Source organism: Periplaneta americana, chromosome 4 (genome assembly GCF_040183065.1).
Source record: "Periplaneta americana isolate PAMFEO1 chromosome 4, P.americana_PAMFEO1_priV1, whole genome shotgun sequence".
NCBI lineage: Eukaryota > Metazoa > Arthropoda > Insecta > Blattodea > Blattidae > Periplaneta > Periplaneta americana.
Window position 1 is genome coordinate 83,961,529 of NC_091120.1, and position 26,157 is coordinate 83,987,685.

The following is a 26,157-nucleotide window of genomic DNA, read 5'->3' on the forward strand; positions in this document are numbered from 1 at the left end:
CATTTTCTTGAGTAAATTGAGGCCATTTCACATTTTTCCACATAAACTTTTCACCATTCTCCTTCTTCATTTGCAAGGCATCTTTGAAGAACAGAATACTGGTAAAAATCTGTCTGCTTCATCTGTATCACTTTAAATATTTTTTTTCTTCTGTTCCTCTGACAAGTTGCATTCAATCATGTGGATGATTGCTGGACATTCCACTTATTTTCTATCTTTTTTCTATCTGAGCATGATCTGAATCATATTATATTCCATTTTTGTGTGTCCAGGCACCAGAACTTGTGATGCAATAATTCAATGTTACCTTGGTTTTTTAGTACAGACAAGCACATTGCTACCATGTGGCTATTTTTATTCTGCCCCCCCCCCCCCGCAAGTATCTGAGTACATAACAACATGCTTCACAGTGTATGGCAAATTGAAGAGGTATTTGGCTACACATGAGCCTACTTGATTTGCTCCTCTTCCTGCATCAATTTCACACCATATGTAACAGTAGGCCTGACTTGAGTTACAATCATGAATAATAAGATTGAATGTCTGCATCTGCAACAGAAGTTTCAAGTAGAAATGTGGGAAGACATTGTTGCATGTCGAATGTTAACACAACCATAATATCTGTAGCGGCAGCAGTTTCCTTGTCAGAAGGTTTTGATATGTAAGCCTTGTCAGCAGTCCGGTGATGCTCAACTAGTGTTTGTTCCAAGACAATTTTTTCATCTCTTTTTGCGATACTTATTTGCATTTTTAACTTACCACATGCATGACAGATATCTAATTCTATTTGATAGCAATGTTCAGTTCATGAAACAATTTGCTGTAGGTGCTAAAATTCATCAATTTAAATCCTGCACTCATCATATATGCAAGCAAGGATATAATGTGGTGTATTATACAGTACTTTAAAATTGCAGAATGGGAAAAGAGAAATAAGTTCTGTATTTAATGCCAACAAATTGTGCATAAGGAAATAAGTTTACATATTTCCTTTCACTCAAATCAAATTATTACATTAGAGTTCTATGTTCTTTTACACACGTGGATTTAAGAATTTCTAAGAGATATCTCTTGTTTCCCTTACCCAACTAAGGAATGCGCTTTCAGGATTATAACAGTATATACATACTAGGTTCAAAAAGTTCCCGGAATTTGCTAGTATCATAGAAACAACGTACCTTAAACACTATTCTACAGCATTCCCTTCAAAATAGTTGCCTTCCGCAAAAACACACTTTTGCCAACGCGTGTAGAGTTCCTGGAAGCAGACCTGGAAGCCATTTTGTGAAACCCATCTTAGTGCTCTCGTCGCGTTTGCGATAACCTCTTCAGCATTGAATCTCCGTCCTTTCAGATGACTTTTCAGACGGAGAAACAGAAAGTAATCAGGTGGTGAGAGATCAGGAGAGTATGGTGGATGATCAAAAGCAGTTATGTTGTGCCTGGCAAGATGCACGATGAGCAGGTGCATTGTCATGCATAAGGAACCAGTTGTTTTCTACCCACTTTTCTGGACGTTTCCTTCTCACTGCGTCCCGGAAGCGACGGAGGATTTCTACGCACAATTCTTTCGTTACAGTACGACCTTCTGGAATGAACTCATGGTGGATAAGACCCTGAGAGTCGAAGAAAACTTCCAACATAACTTTGCCTTTGGAAGTGTCCCTAGGAAATTGTTGCTTCCGAGGAGATGTTTTCGATTTCCACTCAGATGACTGTCGTTTAGGGACTGGGTCGTACAAGTAGCACCAAGTTTCATCACCAGCAATAATTTTGTTTAAGAAATCACCATCTTCATCAGCTATACTGATCATGTCCCCAGCAAGAGTCATTCTCGTTTCTTTCTGTTCTGCCGACAACATTTTCGGAACTAACTTCTGAGACACGTAATGCATGTTGAGATGCTTGTGAAGAACATCGTGTACACTTCCGACTGATATTCCGACCTCTGCTGCTATCTCTTTTATGGTTTTACGTCGGTCGTCCCTCACAACATTATGCACACGCTGAGCGATTGCTTCATTTGTTGCAGTTGTTGGTCGGCCGCTGCGTACGTCATCTTTGATGCTATCGCGGCGTTTATGCCAGGCATACACTTGAGTTTTTTTCATTGCTGCTTCGCCATATGCTTCTTCCAACAATCTTAAGTCTCTGCAGGAGTTTTGTGTAACAAAACACAGAACTTGATGTTTGTACGTTGCTCTGTGGACATAATTACAAAATGCGACAAACAAACAAAACACTATGATAAACAATTGCCTAAAACTCAAAACCAACAATCGCCATTATCAACAAACTTTAAGGAAATGACATCATGAATATTACCAACAAAACAAATGTATAATATCCCTTGTTATATATTAATACGAAAAATGGTAGTAAAATTCCGGGAACTTTTTGAACCCAGTAGTATAACTCATTTTGGCCAAATTTTGACATATTCCCTTTACCCGAAGGCCACATAGCTTATGTAGAAGTCACAATGAGAACACTATCAATACCACATTCGACTGTGCATTTACTTTTGACGACTTCCATCAGCAACCTAACGGTGAAAGCAGTATACAAAAATTTATAGAGCAATGTAAGTAATGTTTCGTATTTAGTACTCCTGTATCAATTTAGACATTTTTATTTAATTCCTTTTATAATCTAAATATCATCGAATCTAGAATCCACTTATATTTTCTAAACTTTCAAATCGAAAATTTATATCAAAATAATGTAAAATATTTCATTTACAAATTGTAATATCGTGAAATCATTAGTCTTAGTCTCACCCTAGAATCCCATACGAGATTTGATCAAAAAATTTCAAGACATGGTTACCCCTGAAAAGACCGGTTGCGCTAGCTACCTGCTACTGCTAGCAGTTGAGGGAGGGAGGTTTCCTAAAGCTGCATTCCCAACCGCAACCTCCTGGGACTAACAGATCAGCTGCAAGCCTTTTGTTGGCATCAGTGAGTCACAAGGCCATTGTCTGTCATGTGTGCGAAGAACTGAAAAATCTCACGGCAAAACTTTTTGACACGTATCATAACTGGTCATGAGACATGGATGTATGGGTGTGATCCAGAAACAAAGGCTCAATTCTCACAATGGAAGTCATCAAATTTCCCTTGGCCCAAGAAAGTGAGACGAGTTGGATCCTCCACCATGACAATACACCAGCCAATTGTGCCTTCTTCATCCAAGAACATCTGCCCCCTCCCCAAAAAAACTGCATTATACCATCCTCCCTATTCGTCAGATTTGGCTCCCACAGGCTTTTTCTTGTTTTCTCGATTAAAAATGAAACTGAGAGGGCGTAGATTCAATGACATACCTACCATTAAAGAGAATGCGACAAGGGAAGTAAACAGTCTCCAGGAAAGTGACTTCCAAAGGTGCTTTTAAATGTGGCAGGGATGCTGACAGATCTGCATTACATCAGGAGGAGAGTACTTTGAAGGAGACAAGCACTAGTTATCCTGTAAGTATGTCCATTGTTTTTATATTAAAACTGTCTTGAAACTTTTTGATCAGACCTCGTATGTAGTTCATTATGTTCATTCCCAGCAATGTTTTATGTAACTTTATAGCACAATTCTCAACTTCCAACATATCAAGCTATCCACATGGTTTATATTTACAGAGTATTTTCACTGTTTCATATTGGACGAACATCTCTATAGATCAGCAAACATAAATTCATTACGTAATAACTTATGTAACAAGTGGCACTGCAACAGCCCCTATTAGAACCTTTAAATTTCCAACATTTCTTAATTTAATTATTTTTTATTGCTGAATTTTCTTGTATTTTAAAACCGATATTAGTCTACATTGTATAAGGAAGAAGCAACCTGGATGTGTGTAACTATAATAGAGTCGAGGAACTCGACAATTTTATAATACACTGCTGCACACAGCTTGTACTAAGGAAGTATTGCAACGTTATGCAATACAAATAACAAAAGTAAACAATGAGGAATGTTTTATTTTTAGAATATAACCTCATTACGTAATCGAAAAGAGAAAGAAAACATCTGAAAATAAAGTTTGGACTTCAAGATAAAAAATACAGAGTGATCCAAAAAGTCGCGCACATCACAGTAAACAATCATATTTTGCTAGATTATTGCATAAAATACACAAAATACAGCAGCTATCAAAATTCATACTTAAAACATATTATTCCAAAATTATGTTCGAAATTGCCTTCTTGTTCACAAGTGCACATACGAACTCTTTTACCATCTCTGATGCCAGCTTGTGAAGCAAATGTAAACTGATGCTCTTTAGGTCATCCAATGCATGTGGATTACTTTTATAGACATTACCCTAAGATACCCCAGAGGAAAAAAAAAAAATCCTACGAGTAACAAATCTGGCGATTGTGGGGACCACAATCCTTCAGAAATGAGATGGTTACCGGGGGGGAGGGGGGGGGGAGTGCTCTTCATGCACATGTGGATTTTTGGAGGACCAAATCCTATTCTTTTGACTGTTCACATAGCCACCGAGTTTATATCATACTTCACCAGATCCTGCACACTGCAAACTTAGTATGCAAAGATGCAACTCCTTCATAGCTTTCTGAGCACTGCCATACAATTTTCGTGATTAGTGTGATTAGTGATTATGCTGTTAAGTCTCCTGAGATTTTTTTTTTAAGGAGAATGCTGCAATGCTCTATCTACATCAGCTAGTTCGGTCAAAATGGCTGGTCTGTCAGATTTCTTCCTGGCTGCAACTGAGCCATATTCCCGCAAACATTTTATTATTCTGGTTATAGTTGGACCACATTTTGCAGTAAGGAACCAACCCACATTATACATAAACTGAGGGACATTAAATTTGTTTGTGGGTTTGTTCTTTTCTGCAAAATATAGTCCAATTGAATAGTTAAGGACTCTATAAATCAGTATATTTCCGACGGAAATCGTCTGTAATACATGCACAAAAATGACTGGCAAAATAATGTTTGAAAATCCGTTGTTGCTGGAAAAACGACATTTTACTTTCTTCATGAACAAATCTATACCACAAACGTCATATTATGGCCATCACACAATAGATAGAGATTCTAATAAAACTGTTTGTCAGCAGTCTAGTGTCATACTGTGGCAGAAGATACAATTAAAATAACTCTGATACAATTAACATGAATGCATATTTTGATGTGGACGACTTTTCTATCCCTCTCCCTCTCTGTAGTTTTGTAGTTTGTCTCTTAGTATACAGGATGAACCGTAAGTAATGTCATTAATTTCAGAGGGTTATTCTTTGAGATGTTTCAAACTAAAAAAGTTTTAACATAATTTTGCTTTCTTTCTGGATAAAAATTGTCTTATATGAAATTTTTCAAAGCATGTTTTGAGAACGCCATTGATTTAATACCCAATAAGCTCAGCCAATTTAAAAGAGCAGTATATTATGATAATAAATGACTGAAGAATTTTAGTTTTGTCCTTTAAATATGCAGAAATTTGATCAGAACAAATGTAATGTTTTAAAAATTCCTTTTCAAAATGAAAAGCTATATTTGTTGGATCAAATTTTTGCACATTTAAAGGACAAAACTAAAATTATTTAAATCATTTATTATTATAATACACTGCTCTCTTAAATTGACTGGGCGTATTGAGAATTAGATCAATGGCTTTCCCAAAACACACTATGAAATGTTTCACATACAACAACTTTTATCTCGAAAAGGAAGCAAAAACGAGCAAAATTGTATCATTTTGTTGAAATATCTCAAAGAATGACCCCTGAAATTAATGACATTACTTATGGTTCACTCTGTATTTCAGTGTATCCAGTATCCTACGACTTTAGTGCAGCTACATTAAACTTTTCATTACATGAAATTACGCACAGTATGTGAGAATTTGTTCATATAAAACCAAACCTATTATTTGTGCAATATAACAATCTTATAAGACCCTTAAACCAATGAAGAATATGAATTATTTATAACTATTAATCTGAACATTTATTATACAAAACTACGTTTGGATGCTGTCCAAGACTGGCATACAATTTGTATACAAAAAGGAAGTCAAATCAATAAAGCTGTAAATTTGTTTAATTTTTTAATTGGCTTCTTCCATGCCTTTGTAGCGTGTGCTGAGGACACATTTACATCTTATTAGAACAATAAGAAATATAGCTCTTTTTACTTTCATGTGGTTATATGAGTGTAACAATCATGCTTTGCAACAAACTAATTTATACAGCACAAATATGGCTTTCCCCTTCTGATATATATCTATACAGTATACACTGTCTCTCAAGTTCCTGTAACGTAAGTGCATTGAAAGACAGGACTATCTGAATAAAGGCAAATTCATGCCGGCAAATTCTTAGGGAGAGAAAAAAGAAAAGGAACATAAAATGAAAAAGATTCGAAGTCAAAGAAAACTCGTTACTTCAGGATCTCAATTGAGTTGAGTCTTAAGTAGTAATATCCTAATTTTTATCCAGGGAGGCCCACTTAACTCTTTCACTTCTGAGAGCTTGTGAAATATTTCATGTACACAAACTGACAATTAAAAGTTAAATTACATCGAAAGGGAAATGTGATATACGTAGAAAGTTGATTATAATATCTCGAAAATTACTTCAAGTAGAAAAAACACATTACTTATATCAGATGTCCCATTTGATGTAATTTAACTTGTAATTGTCGGTTTGTATATATTTTAAATATTTCACACACTACCGGAAGTGAAAGAGTTAAGTGGGCCACCCCATATACTTAAATCTATCATGAGGATCATAAGAATAAATATGCGAAGTCAATAAATAAAATTCTATTAACATATTATTAGCATCATCATGAAGAAAATATCAATATTGTGAATTTGTTTCAATCGTTCGGTATTAGTAATGTGGTTTACAGGTAACAATTAAGTAGAAAAGAATTACAGAATTTACTGGAAGCCAAAGGAAGCCATAAATGCATCAAAGTAGGCAATTATTGAAATTCAAATCTTCAAGACATCGAAAAGTATGCAATGGTAAAACAGACGACAGAAATGGAGAGTTTTATATCACTTATCAACAAACAATACAAGATAAATGTACTATCAATAAGACAGCGAGAACAAGAACTTCTAAGTGGACTAACTTTTAACTATTTACGATATCTGTGTACCACTTCCTAAATTCAAGTTACTCCATTTATTCATAATATTCCTGTACAATACTGTAACACTATACTTTTGTACACAAATACTGTAAACAGGTATAGAATATCAGTCACTTGAAATTACATTATGAAGCACTACAATTTTATACTTCCTGGTAAAAAATTTCCCAACTGCATATATACATATAGGTTTGTAGTATTATAAATCTTATTTCACAAATTATCATGAAGTATCCTTTCTTTTCTTTAGGTGGTCAGAGCAGTGTGTGTTTCGAGATTGAAACTTCCCCTCTCTCCATCTTTAATTGAAGGGGGGGGGGGGAAAGAGTCCATACATAACAAGGTGTCTTTCGCAACTAGTGACAAACAATTCTATGAGAAAGAGCAACCCCAAATAATTCTGCATGACTTTTAAATTATTTTGTGGCAAGAAACGACTTCTGAGAATATATTTTAAAAGCCATTCGCATGGTATGTTCAAGCTTTAAAATTCTTGTGTAAATCTTAATACTGAAGGCATAGTTCTGTGGATCATAAATCATTTTATAGGAAATAAGACATTTACTATATTTCCATAGTGGCTAAAGATGTGTTACTTTTGAGAAGCAATTCTTACAGGACTGAAAATATAATTATATACATAGTAGTAATTAATGTCTATAACAAACATTTTTGGACACATACCTACTGTGTGTACTTTTATATAGTTCCATTTATTGCTTCCTTTCATGTAAAAAAAAAATAATAAAATCAGTTAAAACCGCCATTTCCTGTTATTTGTTCAACTAATAACTCATTAAGTAATTAATTCTGCAATTATTTCATGCACATTATTCCCGGATGAACTTTATTCGCAGCTACTAAATACGAACAAGATCAATTCAATAGTTTAGAAGAATCCACTAGACAGACAGCTTACTGGAATTACTTCTTCGGTGTAAGGAGTTCTGAAAACTTAATATTAATGAAAATTTCGAGACTGATATTTTGCAACATCACAGTATTTTTCCTTCTGATTTCGTATGATTAAGTACAACAGAAAAGTTACTATGATTTAAAAATTATTAATGTAGTAGTAGTAGAGTCGACGACAATTCAGAAGGCGATCGTCTGCTAGCGCTTGCGTCGAGACAGAGAGAGCAAGACAGCATACAACATTGCCACATTGTACTTCACGCGCACGTGCAATACAAATAGCACAGAAGAGAATTTAAACTATCAAAAGACAATAATGACCTTAGCAATTGATTACTGTAAGCATGACACCAAAGAAATCCTCTTTCCTTCACTAACAATATTCTTTGCACAGTTCTCAATCCCACACCACATGCTTCTGCAGTCATTTCTTGCGCGTTGACAACATTGCAGCAGCTTTCTGTTCGTAAATGTTTTTAAAATAATTATACACCTTAAACACTATTTTCCGCGCCTGCCTGTGCAATATTTGTCTTTTTACAGTCTCTTCTTCCATTTATTTATCTTGCACACACACAGTAAATGTTACTTTTACGTATTCAATGTATTGAAACACTAACACGTGAACAAACAAACTTGGGAAGTACTTGTTACAGACTGATTCCGATTGATTCTACTGTACAAGCTTGTGACATCACATACCAGAAATGCTATGGTGCATACAGCAGCCGACCACCTTCTGAAATGCCAGCTAGTCTAGTAGTTGTAAATCTCTGTATTTTTTAAGACTCCCTCCAATCAGTGATGTAAACATAGCTATAAATAAACTTTTTATTGTGTAAACCAAAAAACTAAGTTACTAAATAAAAGATTCCAGTCATTTGTTTCTCCCAATGTAATGCTCTTCATAATTATTTCTGTTTAGAAAAGTGATCACCTTTCATATCAATGATAATAAACAATAGTTGTTAATACGCATCACTAACAATTTGCATATGGTAGCAAGGTTAAATTTATATTAGGCAATGGTCCAAAAATCAATTACATCAACTTTCAAAGGTTTCTCTTAACAAGACTGTTTAGTATCTATGTTCAATATGTTAATGACTAGACTATAGGAAGAAATATATATACAATAACTAGATTATAGGAAGAAATATATCTGCAATCGAGTAGATCAGATACAGATTGGAAATTATGTAAGGATATTTGACAAATGTCCTAACAATCTATAGTACTTAAACGTCAACACAAATGTTGGGAATAAAAAATGGAGAATGTATCTTAGAACCTACTTACGAATATAAATAAATACATATTCGTAATACTTCTTTAGCCTCATAAGAACAATTCTAAAAGATAAATGTGAACAGACAGAATTAAATGTGTAATTTCATGAAGTTGTGAGTTTTCTTTAAACCTCTAGTCACCCCTGTATTCTGCATGAAAAACCAAAACATGCAACATACCATTTGTTAATTAATTAGTTAGTAAGCAAATTAATCACAAAGTTACGAAAATACTAAATGTTTTAAAACAAAGCAATAAATTGTTATAATTGCATTTTAAATGTAGAAAAAAGAAGGCTCTCAGTAGTCTTAATGTACAACCATTGTTAGTGTAGACTTTCAAATACTTAGCACATAACGAAAATAATGTTATCTAACAAATATCCAACCTCTTACTCGTATTTAGGGATTTTCAAATGCAAATTGAAGACAAAGTAAATTTGTTCTCAAGTAGCATCCTTGAAATGAAATGCACTACCAAAAATCTCGACTTTCAAATACAAATACCATGTACTTCATGATAATGAAGATTCATGGCTATAGACAATAAGCGAGAAAACTATCATACTATATTATATGTAACATTTCTTTTTTATATACTCAGAGGGGATAATAGAACTTATGATTGAAATGAAACTGTTAGTGAATTATTAGTGTTTTTACAAGTCAAGTTCTTATTATTCTATTCACGTTATATTTCATAAGATTAATAGCCAAAATTAAGGCAATCATTGGGAGATGGGAGTTTCCATTCACAAATATTAAGGATGTGTGTAAGAGAAGGAAGACCAAATATTTTCACATTTACGTCTCCTTTCCCTCCCACACACACATAAACTGTAAGAAAAGGAAAGGGTAAACATATCATGTATCATGAGACCAAATTACAGCGAGATCTAGCATTCTTATGTGCCTCTGCAAGTAAAAACAGGAATTCCGACTTAGGCTACAATCAGAAAGACTAATGAGAACCTATAGCATTAAAGACAAACAAGCTCACCTTTAACTGGATAGCGCAGTGACATGGACCGTTCCACATTCGGGTCAGGAAAATCAGAATCAGCTTTGAAACAAACACAAATGATAACATACACATCGACACATCAGCTTAGAGATATATCATGCTTTCTCATGCTATGATGTAATTGCAAATACCAAACAAATCTGAATGTATCTAATTACTGATGACTGATAGCAAATGTCTTGACATTTATAATTAATTAGTAACATAAAAAGGTCTTTCAATACATTTATACATACTGAAGAATCATTTATTTAATAATTTAAAAAATAAATTTTATGGAGACTATGTAGGCAATGACAAAAGATTCAGATTGTTCCAACTGCATAAAAATTTTACTTTTCAATTAAAAAGATTTGCAATATCACATACATAAACAATATTAAAACTAGAAATAAATATACACAATTAGGTATTGCCATTATGAAGTGCTCTTGTAGAGAAACCAATATTATGCTTGGTACTTGCATTTAAATCAATCTAACTTCACATCAAATAAAATAAAAAAGCATGCTACATCAACCTCTCTAAGTGATTACTAAATAAAAGGGGAAAAATAAAACAAAAGGAAATATGAGTATTTTGGACAACAGTATCAGTCGTCAAACATGTGCTAACAGAAGTAAAAAGACTCTTAATCTTGTGATACAAGTGTATACTTTAACTGAATTCTCTAGTAATATAGTGTAAGAATCACGAAGTGATAGACTACAAATGTACCGTACTTACTAGAATATAATACGCACCTGTGCTAAACACTACTCGAGATTATATCATCAAGATTGGTTATAAAGGTATCTTCACCTCTAGCTACACATCACATTCATCCTCACTTGCTGTATTATAACTGGAACTTCCAGTTAACAGGTCTGGGTTGAAGTCAGAACACTAATTGACAATGACAAATGTCATGTCACTATTTCATCAATAATTATTAATAAATTCTTTTGGTTTATTTAAAGATGCAGGATTATAAACATCTCAGAATAAAGGAAAAAGATTCTAAGTCATTACCATAGTCAAAAATAATATTCGTATTAATAACGGACATGAAATTACCAACGAAAAGTGTAGTAAAAAAAAAAAAAAAACGAATCCGCAATAGCTGTTTCCATAAGCAGTTTCCCGCAATATCTCCTAGCACAAATAGTGTTAATTTAAATTTGTTAGAGTCTCGGCATTTGCATGTGAATATAATATGCCCTCAAATATAATATGCATTTCAATTTTCAAGACGACATTTTGCCAAAAAGGATGTGTATTATAATCAAGTAAATACAGTAATATGAACAGTCTGAACTGGATATAGCAAGATTGGATTCTTAAAGGTGAAAATATTACGAAAAGATACGAAAAATTGAATTTGTCATATTTCCCTTTCTTTGCCTCATGCACACAGCCATTAATCAGCTATATCACTAACAAAGTTTTTAGCAAAACAAATTATGAAGCGAAATTCATTGTCCATGCTTATACAAAACTTATTGAAATCAGATTTAGCATCACTTACCAGTGCTATATTAAACAGAAGTAACCCTGTTAACACTGAAATATAAACATTAAATTACGGCATACAAAAACCTGCCAATAGTCCCTGGTTCATATCATTAAACGAATGGTCACTTATACTATTATAGCTGGAATTTATGTCCTGTCTCCAGAGCACAGCAACTACTAACCATCACTGAGGACAACCTCGGCCTGGCTGGGTCGTGGTACCTGTTTAGTCTCTATCCGCAGTACTCTTGGCTCTGTAACAAAGTATTCATAACTACACACCAAAAAGTAACAAAACATAAGTCATCAAATATGCATGTCTGTAAAATAGGGGAAAAAAATACTAATGACAAAAACAGTGAGCCTGAAACCTCTTAAGGAACCACACTTACCATCTCTACTCTCTTCTTCTGTTTCACTCGCTGCAGACATAGGTGATGTAAGGGGAGATTTCATTGCTCCTAAACTTCCATCATTAGTCGGCCGGCTATTCTGGAGTGATGATGAAAGAGGTTCTGATTCAGACTGGTCTTCATCAACTGTGGACAAGACAACCAATTTGCTTATGAAAGATAAATATTGTGTTTTTTTAACCAGAATTAGGACGCAGATACTGCAGTTATTTCATGTAATATTCATGGGAGTTATTTCATATAATACTCTATGCTATTTATAATACACTGAAACTCCATTTATAGCATTTATCTGGTCATATTTTAAGAGAAATTTTAATCGAGTTGCTGAATGAAGTACCAATTTTGGTATAATTTCCCTACATTCAGTTTATGCTCCACTCCACTCCAGCTGACGGATCCAGTAAGAAGAAAACACCCGCAATGTGGGAATATCATTGGCAGTTTCGTTATGACATTGCATCTATTCTTCACAACTCGTGCAGTGGTTTTTTTTTAAATAGGGAGAAGGGGGACGAAACATCGCATGACCCAGGTCTGTTAACCCCAGTACAGCTCAGATTTGGTTCCCTTCAATTCTAGCTTTTACCGAAGCTAAAATTACCGTTGAAAGGGTAAGATATTTCAGACTGTGGACAAAGGTAGCTGAAGGTGACACTAAAAAAGGACCTTGCAGACTACTCTGAAATGTGGGAGGGGTGCTGGGATGTATGTGATGTCCCAAAGATGTACTTTGAAGGGACCAGGCACCAATAGCCTAGATGGGCTACTTTGATGATGATGATGATGATGATGATGATGATGATGATGATAATGATGATAATGATTATGATTATTATTATTATTTTTTTTTTTCATCACCATCATCAAATGGCTGGATATTTTACGAATAGAATGAACATACTAAAGATCTCTTCGAAGTTGCAAAAATTAACAACTTAATGTCCACTTAAAAGTTATTAAAAGACTGTATCATTTACATGCATTGCAAGAGAATGACTACAATGTAATACAACCTGTAGTCAACTATCAACAAAAACATTTGAAATACAAAAGCATATAGGCTACCCCAGAAAAAAGTAACATTACATTACATGTGTTTTTATTAGCATAGTGTCATATATACAAAATGTTTCAAAATTACAAGTACAAACTGCACGGGTGACTAAAGGGCAATGAAACAAGGCAGAAAATCCCAGTAAACATAGGTCTAAACATAAATCCAGAAACAAACCGTTTCCAAAATATGTCATCATTGTGACCACCAACAGTATAAATCTGGTACCATTTGCAACCTATTTTTTACCTGACAGACTTGATGGTTATGTGTACCATCATTTTTCCAACATGAGCTATGCAACCTTTCACATGATGTACCTTCTTGGAAAAGTAACTGCTGTAGTAAATGCATGATAGAGCATTGTTTGAATGTTCAAGAGTCTCCCGCCTACCTGTTAAGTTTAATTTATACATGCTTTAATATCTATGGTCATATCGCGTGTTTTAGAATCTGTGGGTATACCAGCAGGCTGTTGTTACTATTATTGAGTTCCTGTTTCTATTGTGTGTTGTAAATCAATTGTATTCACGTACTTATTATAGATTTTGATTTATGTTTATGACATTGGTGATTGAGGCGGTGATGAATCATGGCATGTAATTTTCAATCTGGCATTTGCCTTTGTGACTGAGGGAAGCCGTAAAAAAAAACCCAGTCAGACTGGTAGGCCACGGGGTTTGAACCTGGGACCTCCCGAATGCGAGTCTCAAACACTACCATCTAAGCCAACTTGCTCAGTTCAAGAGTTCTTACGCACAAACTTCCACAACAGGTGTTTTGGCCATGGCTTCCCAGGTATCCCAACTTCAATCCTCTGGATTCTTTTTTGGAGAATTAACAATGTTGTATATATTACAGCCCTGCTGACAATGTTAACGAACTCCTGGAATGCATTGTGATGGTTCTCAATGTATGAGACACATGCCAGAGATATTCGAATGTGTACTACTGCCAGTAAGGAAATGTGCTGATGCCATTGAAAGGTGCCCATATCGAGCGCAAGTTATAACTCTTTTTCCTCCAGTGCACATTGTTTATTAGGTCACCCCAGAGCGCCTACATTGGTGAGAATAATGAAACTCAGAAATGGCTGGTTTGCAGAACTACGTTTATTAGAACTTTCTGATTTGTTTCATTGTCCTACACCCTATATAAGTCCAAGGTTTATTTTATATATTAAATGGTTTAAGTTGAAGTCTTATAATTTTTCACAAAATAAAATAAAATAAAATTCATATATTGTAAGCACTTACATTTTGCTATTAATAAATATAAATATTTAAAATTGATGGAAATACTGAAGTGTTTGTGGTATGTAATGATATCGTAAGTACATCACCCACTTGTGAAGTAATCAACGGTAACATGAAAGATAACCACGTGAACTGAACTATAAAGACAACTCCATATTACAGACATTCATCCATATACACATATACTGGTAACATATTCATAATCTTATAGCTGATTACCAGCATATGAAACGAGTTAATCCTTTGAAAAGAACCAGACTCAAATGGTCATAATTGACTTTTAAATGTTTTATAATGAGAAACAAACATGTTTGCGATTTCTACAAAGAATTTTTTTAAGGTACAATATAAGCACATGTCTCGCATTGACTCGTAGATACTGAATATCAACAAAATCTATCAATAAGTTAAGAGGAAATTATTGTACATACTTATGATAAGAACAAAATAACTTTTTCAACACCAGAAGACTGCAATATGCATTTCTATGAAAATATCAGAACTCATATTTTGCAATGTTTCTCTTTATAAACCTACTTTGTAATATTAGAAATTAAATGAATACACCCATGTAAACTATACAATTATTTTCTCTGACATACAATCAGCACATCATGAACAGTACAATATTCCAGACGAAAACATATAAAGAGCAACAAGTATAATTATTCCAACTCAACATATCTTAAAGACATTCCTGTGAAACGATATTAAAATCTATGTTTACTTACATGACTCTCCCTTCTGTTTCCTTTCTACGACTTTCTTGTATTCCTCCAATTCTTCGTCTGTGATAGTATCAAATGGATTCTTGGCATATGGTGTCTTGTAGACCATGGCATTATGTTGGAATCCTCGTTGGATAATTCCTTTGGATGCAGCTCCTACAAGGATAACCTGATCACCCGTAGCAGAAATATTTGCATCCTGTAAGTAATAATTTACAGTTAACATTTTTCGAAGAACAAGGTTACAATTCATACACCTTAATTGATAATGTGAAACAACTGAAATAAATACAGGACTAAGACAAGCATGTAGCCTATCACCAATTTTATTTGATATTATGATGATATAGGAAGATAATGGAAACATGAAATGGAATTCTTTTTTTATAAATTGGGTTCTAAAACACTGACAACTTGCTATTTACAGATGACCAAATAATTTTAGCCAAAGATGACGCTCTATGAAGAGCAAGCAACATTTTAAATATATAAAATAACTAAAAGCTATAATTTAACACACTAACAAAGAAAACGAAATGCATCTCTTTTAAAAGAAGAAAAATAATCAGATCAAAAATCGTGATAGGTGAAGATATGATGATGTTGATAATAAAATAATTAAATTCAACCAGATCTGTGGAACAATAAAAACAAACCTAAAAAATTAAACTAGAAAGAAAACAATGCTAAAATTTTACAAGACAATGGCACTTCTGTTAGGACTATATGGAAGTGAATCATGAACTCTAACCAAGAAAGATACAAGCCGAATAAAGGCAGCAGAAATTCGATTTTTAAGAGCAGTGGAAGGGGTCATATGAATAAATGGAACAAGAAATGAAGACACAAGAGAAAATCTGAAAATCAAATCAATAAATGATAACAGAAAAAAGAAGAGGTAACTGGTTCGAGAGCCTAGAGCATATGGAAGACACCTGATTGCCACTACAAGCACAGCAATATCGACCAAGAGGAACAAGAACTGTTGGCAGACACAGAACGAGCAATTGAAAACTGGAGCTGGAACAGGCCATTAGACCTAAATCATGATAATGATGATGATGATGATGATGAACAAGGTTGTATTGACTTATAGTGAAACAGTATCTCATTTTAAGGGTAATAGAAATCCTTAGCATACTTTCCTTCAGAAGGGAAGTAAAGCTGGGATCAAGTGACATTCGTAGGCTATATTTATGGCCCTTGAAAGAACTCTGTCCCTGATGGAAGACATCAGACGTTACTGGCATCAAGTATGACATCTAATACCTGTTTAAATCGAGAAATTGAGTTTGATGGCTCTTACGAATCATAAAATATGTCAGCTGAGGTTAAAAACAGTAGAAAACTCATGATATGATGTTACATGGTCATTCGAAAATTAGTGGAAACACTTAAAGATCAAAAAAATATATTCACAATTAACATAATTAAAGTTCTTAAAAGTAACTTCTTCTATGAAAGACGGGAAGCAAGTCGTACACTTAGGAATAAAAAGAGAGGTTACTTGAAGGAAAAACTGAATGAGGTAGAAATAGTAAGAATAAAAACATTCGAGATTTATATAAGGGTATAAAGGAATTTAAGAACGGATATCAGCCAAGGGTAAACGTGATCAAGGATGAGAATGGTGACTTGCTTGCAGACTCTCCATCAATCCTAAACAGATGGAAAAACTATTTTGCGCAACTACTAAATGTACATAGGCCAAATAGAAATGATCGGGACGATATTGAAATACAAACTGCTGAGCCATTTATACCCGAACCCACGCTTTCAGAAGTCGAAATTGCGATAGAAAATCTGAAAAAGTACAAGTCTCCAGGTATCGATCAAATTCCAGCAGAATTAATACAAGAGGGTGGAAGTGCATTATATAGCGAAATTTATAAACTTGTACTTGCTATTTGGGAAAAGGAAATTGTACCAGATCAATGGAAGGAGTCCATAATTGTACCTATTTTTAAAAAGGGGGACAAAACCAACTGTGGTAACTTTCGAGGAATATCACTTTTGTTGACGTCGTACAAAATTTTGTCCAATATTCTTTTGAGGAGATTAACTCCGTACGTAGATGAAATTATTGGGGATCATCAGTGCGGTTTTCAGCGTAATAGATCGACTATTGATCAGATTTTTTGTATTCGGCAGATAATGGAGAAAAAATGGGAGTATAAGGGTACAGTACATCAGTTATTCATAGATTTCAAAAAGGCATATGACTCGGTTAAGAGGGAAGTATTATATGATATTCTTATTGAATTTGGTATTCCCAAGAAACTAGTTCGATTAATTAAAATGTGTCTGAGTGAAACATACAGCAGAGTCCGTATAGGTCAGTTTCTATCTGATCCTTTTCCAATTCACTGCGGGCTAAAGCAGGGAGATGCACTATCACCTTTACTTTTTAACTTCGCTTTAGAATATGCCATTAGGAAAGTTCAGGATAACAGGCAGGGTTTGGAATTGAACGGGCTACATCAGCTTCTTGTCTATGCGGATGACGTGAATATGTTAGGAGAAAATACACAAACGGTTAGGGAAAACACGGAAATTTTACTTGAAGCAAGTAAAGCGATCGGTTTGGAAGTAAATCCCGAAAAGACAAAGTATATGATTATGTCTCGTGACGGGAATATTGTACGAAATGGAAATATAAATATTGGAGATTTATCCTTCGAAGAGGTGGAAAAATTCAAATATCTTGGAATAACAGTAACAAATATAAATGACACTCGGGAGGAAATTAAACGCAGAATAAATATGGGAAATGCGTGTTATTATTCGGTTGAGAAGCTCTTATCATCCAGTCTGCTGTCCAAAAATCTGAAAGTTAGAATTTATAAAACAGTTATATTACCGGTTCTTCTATATGGCTGTGAAACTTGGACTCTCACTCTGAGAGAGGAACATAGGTTAAGGGTGTTTGAGAATAAGGTGCTTAGGAAAATATTTGGGGCTAAGCGGGATGAAGTTACAGGAGAATGGAGAAAGTTACACAACACAGAACTGCACGCATTGTATTCTTCACCTGACATAATTAGGAACTTGAAATCCAGACGTTTGAGATGGGGAGGGCATGTAGCACGTATGGGCGAATCCAGAAATGCATATAGAGTGTTAGTTGGGAGACCGGAGGGAAAAAGACCTTTAGGGAGGCCGAGACGTAGATGGGAGGATAATATTAAAATGGATTTGAGGGAGGTGGGGTATGATGATAGAGACTGGCTTAATCTTGCACAGGATAGGGACCGATGGCGGGCTTATGTGAGGGCGGCAATGAACCTTCGGGTTCCTTAAAAGCCATTTGTAAGTAAGTAAGTAAGTAAAAGTAACTTCTTCTAATTATCTCATACCCATCACCATACACAGTCACTTTCCTCTAAGCCAGTCACGTCAAACTCAATGCCACCATAAATGTACACGGAGCACGGTAACAGACTCGGGGCAGATGACATAAAGCAGATGACAATTCAATCGTATACCTGACAGATGGAGTCATTAAGTGTTCTGTGACCGATCACAATACAGTGTACGAATGTAAGACGAGGGAAACTTCTTGTGCACGATTAGCTGCAGTATTTAGCGACAAGCTTATGGTCTTGAACTTTGAAGATTCATTGGGACACACATTCTTTGCCACTGTTAAAATGCAGGCCTTCATAAACTGACCATCTGAATAAGTTCCATGTCTTGTGACAATCATGCACACTAGTTCATAACTTGCTCTTACAGCATCAACACTATATACTTCCATGTTCTATATATATATATAAAAAAAACCCACTTTAAGAACAGAGCGCTAACCAACAGGTTATTATCACAGTTTTCACAGAATTCCATGCAGCTTTTACCCATTAGGATTGTACAACAGTAAATAGGCCTACATGTATGATCAGCAAATTCATGAGTTTTAAAACTGTGCAACTACAGTAAATACATTTAACTTGTTAGACAAATAATTGCCAGTGAACTACTTACATCACATTTATCCACTTTTATATATTTTACTAGAGCAACTCGTTCTTCTCCATCAAATCCTCCAAAGTCCGCCTGGTGTTTCAACTTGTAATGTCGTTTTATATTGCTGTTGTTTTCTAATGCCAGGCACTTAACAATAAAGTCATTTGACCTCTTGCACTCCAATATTTTTCAAAGATATTATCATGGTCAGCCACTGAAGCACAGATTTTGAGGTGTTCCGAATCCATTTCTTGGTTTGAGTTGCACAATGGGCAGTTAGGGGACTGATATATCCCAATTCTATGCAGGTGTTTGGCCAAACAATCATGGCCTGTTGCCAATCTAAATGCAGCTACAGACGATTTTCGTGGTAAATCGGGAATTAACTGTGGGTTATGATGCAGAAAGTTCCATTTTTTCCCTTGAGACTGTGTTATCACATTTTGTTTGTTGAAGTCTAAGTATGTACATTTAATAACTCTTTTCACAGAGTAATATGTAGATTTAGTAACAGATCTGTAAGTAGCAGTGCTGCCCTTCTTTGCTAAAGCATCCGCCTTCTCGTTTCCCAGGATTCCACAATGGGATGGTATCCACTGGAATACAATTCTTTTATTGAGTGATATTAATTGAGAGAGCATTTTAGTTATTTCTGCTGTTTGAGATGAAGGTGTGTGTTTAGAGACTATTGATAGAATAGCTGATTTGGAGTCTGACAATATAACTGCATTCTTAAATTTATTGATGTGAAATAGAAGATTCCTGAGACTTTCACTTATTGCAACGATTTCTCCATCAAAACTTGTTGTTCCATATCCAAGAGATCTATAAAGTGAGAAGACAGCACGTAACACCTGCACCAGCACCTTGTTCTCTGGAGATCAAGGATCCGTCTGTGTATAAATGAAGCCAGTTTTGTGGAGGGTACCTAATATTAATTGTCTCTAAAGACAATTGTTTCATTCGTTTTATAGTGTACTTTCTTATAAAGAAGTACTGTTGGCATACTAAGCATTGTATATGATTTGCTATAAGCTTACATAAGAACAGAAGATTCTCCCATTCTATGTATATTAAAAAATCTATGCAACGTAGGAGTTCAATATGGATCATGTCTACAGATTTAGACGCAGCCTTTTCTTCAACTTGAAGTTCTTACGTCTCCGCCTGCTAAAGCACTGTGCTAGCAGCTCAGGCCACGAGAGGTCTTGGTCCGAGCTTGTGGCAAACCTGTGGCAGCTGCCAACATGGCCCAACTTGACATGACTGCTCTAAGCTTATGACTGACTCCTCTACAGCTGTTATAATGGCATGTCTATTTCTAAAGTGTATCTTATGTAGAAGGTCGTAATTGCAGGAATTCATACCCAGAAAAAACTGAGGATGCTGTAGAATTTTCCAGTTCCATTTGTTAAGACAATTAACCGGTTATGCAGCCACATGACGAGCACCGTTGTGAAGCATAATGTATTCAAGAGATTTTGGTGCTTCCGGTGCACCGCTAGTCATAAATGGTGTTCCAATAAGTGACTGTAATATGCAGCATTCACATACATTCTAATTGGAATATAAACAATAAACATAATTTTGAGAGGGTCCTGCTTCACTACATTTATATACATATATATATTGGTATTAGGCGTTACAGATGACAGTCTTATTACAACCACTGCATACAGTGCATAAATGACATTATTTCCTTGTAACTTCAGATAACATCAGACACCACTTCATTTCATATTACCAGCTTACATTAGTCAGTGCTAGAAGAGCTGAATACTTGCAGAATTGCCACTAATTTTCGAATGACATATAACAGACGATTCAGCAAATTAAAATAGAGATCCCAAAAAGAGTTGAGATCATTTGAAGGATTCAGAGTCATAGTGGGCCAAGTGCCAAATATTGAAAACACAGAAAACAAGGGTTAAAATTAAGTGAATACCGTAATGTAATTAAATATATAGCAAGTAATATAAAGTATGCACATTAAAACTAAATGATATGTCAATTTTCATTAAACTATGGTAATCACTTAACTTTAACCCCTGCTTTCTCTGTTTTTAATGAATGGCGCTTGACCCACTATGGCTCTGAACCAGTCATTTATGCGCATCACCTACACTCCACGTAGGCCTACTGATTTTAATAGTCACAAAATGATCAAATACAACGAGTACTGTATAGTATAGCAATAAAGTATCTATTACTCGACAGTTCAAAGTAAGAAAAACATTCAAGTATCTGTTTAGGCAGAAACCGTAGGTACAAAAAGAGTCATGTGATCTTCAGTGGTCATTAGACTCGGCTGTAAGCCAAATTTTACTTGTCAGTCCACAAAGATAAGAATTACTTGACCTCAATAAACTATATTTTGTACACCAACATATAATTGCACTGTATCACTGAACATTAAGAAAGGAAACTCATGTTTTGTAAGAATTCATATTTCAAGCAGGATAATATTTTTCGAAAAAATTCTGAAATCACACAATGTAATGCATCCACAACATTGGTCCGAATATTTTTTGCATAACTGGACTACTATTGTAATTGCAGTCTGGCATTTTTCAGTCATAAAAGAATTGAGGGGCGTTTTTTCAACACTAAGACAACTAGTGGTCTAAGTCAATGAATCACATGTCGAGATGTTTCTATTTTAACTATACATGCTAATCCATCCCCACATCTCTTCCCACGCATTACTGCTTACCTGTAATTTCTTTGCTTCTTCCCAACTCACACCTTCCAAGATATGTGACTGTGGACCTGAAGTAATTTTGTCTGCACGCCTATTATCTTTAATCTGGAAACGAGAGTGTCAATTTAATAAGAAGAGCAATCCTTCAAAATGTAATATAATTTAAAATCAAGTAATATTAACAAGCAACAGAAGAGGATGTTTATACAACACACGTGTTCGAAAAGAACAAAATTAATGGATCATATGTGGAGGCTAAAAGAAAGGCGGAAAATAGGAAAGATTGGAGAAAGCTGGATTTGCAGTGAAAGACCTGCCCTTGGACAGAACACAATGAATGAATGACTCGAGTGTTCTCTTACTCTGGAATTTTAGACTTGGACCGTTTCTTTTCTAGTTTTTCAATCTAATATTAGACTGTGACAAACTTCCCATTATATACAATCAGCATAACACTGGGCTTTCACCTAAGACGACAACAGAATATCGCACTGGCAATAAATAACATACAAAGTTGTTGTTATTTTCTAATGCCAGGTATTTGACAATAAAGTCATTTGACCTCTTGCACTCCAATATTTTTCAAAGATATTATCACGACCAGCCACTGAATCACAGATTTTGAGATAACATACAAAGTATATTATTATGTCTCGTGACCAGAACATAGTACGAAATGGAAATGTAAAAATTGAAAATTTATCGTTTGAAGAGATGGAAACATTCAAATATCTTTGAGCAACAACAACAAATATGAACGACATTTGGGAGGAAATTAAACGCAGAATAAATAAGGGAAATGCCTCTTACTATTCGTTTTGTCATCCAGTTGCTCTCGAAAAAGCTGAAAGTTAGAATTTATAAAATGTTATATTACCGGTTGTTCTGTATGGTTGTGAAACTTCGACTCTCACTTTGAGAGAGGAACAGAAATTAAGAGTGTTTGAGAATAAGGTGCTTAGGAAAATATTTGGGGCTAAGAAAGATGAAGTTACAGGAGAATGGAGAAAGTTACACAATGCAGAACTGCACGATTGTATTCTTCACCTGACATAATTGGGAACATTAAAGCCAGACGTTTGAGGTGGGCAGGGCATGTATTGCGTATGGGAAAATCTAGAAATACGTATAGAGTGTTAGTTGGGAGACCGGAGGGAAAGAGACCTTTGGGGAGGCTGAGACGTAGATGGGAGGATAATATTAAAATGGATTTGAGGGAGGTGGGATATGATGGTAGAGACTGGATTAATCTTGCTCAGAATAGGGACTGACGGCGGGCTTATGTGAGGGCGGAATGAACCTCCAGGTTCTCTAAAAGCCATAAAATAAGTAATAACAAGTGATGTCTCTTAGCTTTAGCTTACGCCGCGACCATGCATTCCAAATAATAAATAAAAATAAACAAACGTTTAATTAAATATAAACTCTTAAATAGCTAAAGCAATAATAAGAATAAACTGCACTTACCTGTTGTTGAAGTTTCTTGAACTCTCGAGGATCTGTGTTCTTGGGCACGAACTGCAGTGCACTTTCTATCTTCACTGGCGTACTACTGTGTGTTGGAGAGCCATCTGCCACCCACTGCACACAGACAAAACCAGTGCATCAGGGACCATACATTGAAATTAGATTAGAAACCATCACCACAATAGTAATTCTGACAAAAAAGCCATGTGCCTGTTTCCGTTTTACAAACTGTTCACAATTTTGTTAAGTTACAATACGCTTTTTTTGAGGTCCCTCATGTTCTGGTTTTGTCTTGGCACTGGCATCCTAACCAGAGAATGTTGTTCGAACACGCAAAAAATAAATATCTGTACGGACAGGAGAAAACAGGCACAATACTTTAAAATCAGTGAGGAATGTACGTGTATTTAACTTCCATTTTATTATACTAATCAGGAACTATGAGTTCTCGAAACTGTACTTATATTCTCATGCAATTTACTGAAGGTTACTTTCAAACAAATTGCTTATTTTCAAGCATATCATATTGCAAAACGTACACATTCCAAAGTTCACAAATAATCAAACTTGCATGGCAAACAGTATCTTTTGTCCATGAATGAAGAAAATAAAATTTCTTATTCACATAAGAATATTGTAGTACTTAAAGTAGACTTACACAATTCATTATGCGGATAAAAAACACATTTTCAGGTTAATGGACGACTATACATATTTTACCATACTTCTTTGTGCTGAGAAAAGACACTGATTAAAATTGGTCATGTTAAGGATAATTTTATTTTAAATAGTTGATAGGACTTCAGCTTATTTCAATGAAACCATTTTTCATAAATTATTAATCCAGTAATCTTCAGAGAAGACTAGACACAAAAATTCTGAACATAACCAGTGATACACGATCTTTTCTGAACACAATGCATATGAAGAGTAAAGTTCATTATTTAGTTTTATTATAATAGGGTCATTATAACATACAGCACATTCAAAGAAATAGGGCAAAGACTGAATTTAACATATTCATGCATTACAGAGTTAACATAACATGACGACGTGACTTGCAGTGGACGTATTGCTGTTGCATTCCGTTGTTAAAATCAGCAGTAAGCTTGCATGCTTGACAACACGGCTCACAAAGATCAATAGTTTAGTATGTCATGGTATTTTATACTATTCTATATAAACAATAACAAAGCAAAATTCGAGCTTCCTCTTTCGTAAACAGAAACATAGTAAAGATAATGCAATACAGATTTCTGCACTTCGAAAAATATGTGTATGTATGTATTCAATGCCTACCCACTTCACTTTACATGATTCGGGTACTTTGAAAAATATATACATATACATTATATTTTGTGGTTAATACGCAACAATGATAAGTGAAGTAGATGAATTTGCAACCAAAGAATAATGCATTAAGGAATACTGTCGTAAATATTTTTAAAAATTTGTATTTATGATTTCATAAAATCTTCTTACAAGAAATATTCACTTTCAAATTCATTTAAACTATTACAAGATAAATTTTGTGTGAATACTTATCCAACTACAAAACAATTATAGTTTTAAAAAATTAAATGCAATGAAAAAGTATGTGAAAAACGTTATAAAACGAACTAATCATAGTTGCTGTCAGCAGAAATCAAGATTACAAATATTACCAATACAAAAGATGCCGAAGCTAGCAACTGAAATAAATAATGAAGGCATTAGAAAAATAGTGCATGAATTCTACACAGCTATCAAATTAAATTTTTATATTATGCCCATACAGAAGGAAATTTCCAGGTTTTCATTATGCAACCGTAAGTCTCGCATATACGAAATTAACAATTTGCTTAATACAATCTTGTAATTACCAAAGGAGGAAGCAGGAAGAGAACATTATTCATATACAGATTCTACGAGCAAAAGCATGGATGATTTAATTGAAGCTACAAAATTTTAAATATTCATTCCAATTATTTCTCATTTAATATTTAATAGAACTATTACTGGTAATTATCATTATCATCACTACTATTATTGTTGTTCAAACGAGAACATGGTAACTGAACTTGTTCTCAATGTAACTATGAACTGTAACATAGAGTGAAAAACCAAAATAGAAAATAAACTTCTTTTTAGTTCAGTGATATCGAAAAACAGGAGGAGAAAAATTAAAATTCTCGCAATTACTCAAATGATTATACAATATGTCCTACAGGACTGTATAGACAAGCATAAAAATTTATCACAGTTAATCATTTATTACTTTTTTTTTTAGTAGGTTATTTTACGATGCTATATCAACATCTCAGGTTATTTAGCGTCTGAATGAGATGAAGGTGATAATGCCGGTGAAATGAGTCAGGGGTCCAGCATCTAAAGTTACCCAGCACTTGCTCAAATTGGGTTGAGGGAAAATCCCGAAAAAATCTCAACCAGGTAACTTGCCCCGACCGGGATTCAAATCCTGGCCATCTGGTTTCACAGCCAGATGTGCTAACCGTTACTCCACAGGTGTGGATCATTTTATTACTACTGAATCATTTACGAGCATATTTAAAGTGGTGTTACATTACAAAAAAGACAACCTGCAATCATTTTTAAAACTGAATGTAAGAGTGATACAGTAGCAATAGAGTACATTAAAATAGCTGCTTTTCAAAATTAGTCATAAAGTGTGAAAACGTGCACATTAAGAAACATGCACATGAATCCCCCATC

At 34.6% G+C, this 26,157-nt stretch overlaps 1 protein-coding gene across 17 annotated transcripts in view; it reads right to left on the minus strand.

Annotated features, from left to right (window-relative positions):
• hts (adducin 1-like protein hts) overlaps window positions 1-26,157 on the minus strand; it is a 458,542-nt gene that overhangs the window by 29,739 nt on the left and 402,646 nt on the right. For 11 of the 17 annotated variants that reach the window (XM_069823646.1, XM_069823649.1, XM_069823641.1 and 8 more), the window contains 6 exons: window positions 23,446-23,559; window positions 21,991-22,083; window positions 15,318-15,513; window positions 12,253-12,399; window positions 12,043-12,114; window positions 10,343-10,405 (listed from right to left, as the gene is read on the minus strand). In XM_069823646.1, the coding sequence (XP_069679747.1) occupies window positions 10,343-10,405; window positions 12,043-12,114; window positions 12,253-12,399; window positions 15,318-15,513; window positions 21,991-22,083; window positions 23,446-23,559 (685 nt within the window). The remainder of the gene's footprint in view (window positions 1-10,342; window positions 10,406-12,042; window positions 12,115-12,252; window positions 12,400-15,317; window positions 15,514-21,990; window positions 22,084-23,445; window positions 23,560-26,157) is intronic. The other 6 variants (XM_069823652.1, XM_069823651.1, XM_069823648.1 and 3 more) reach the window with 1 other exon arrangement.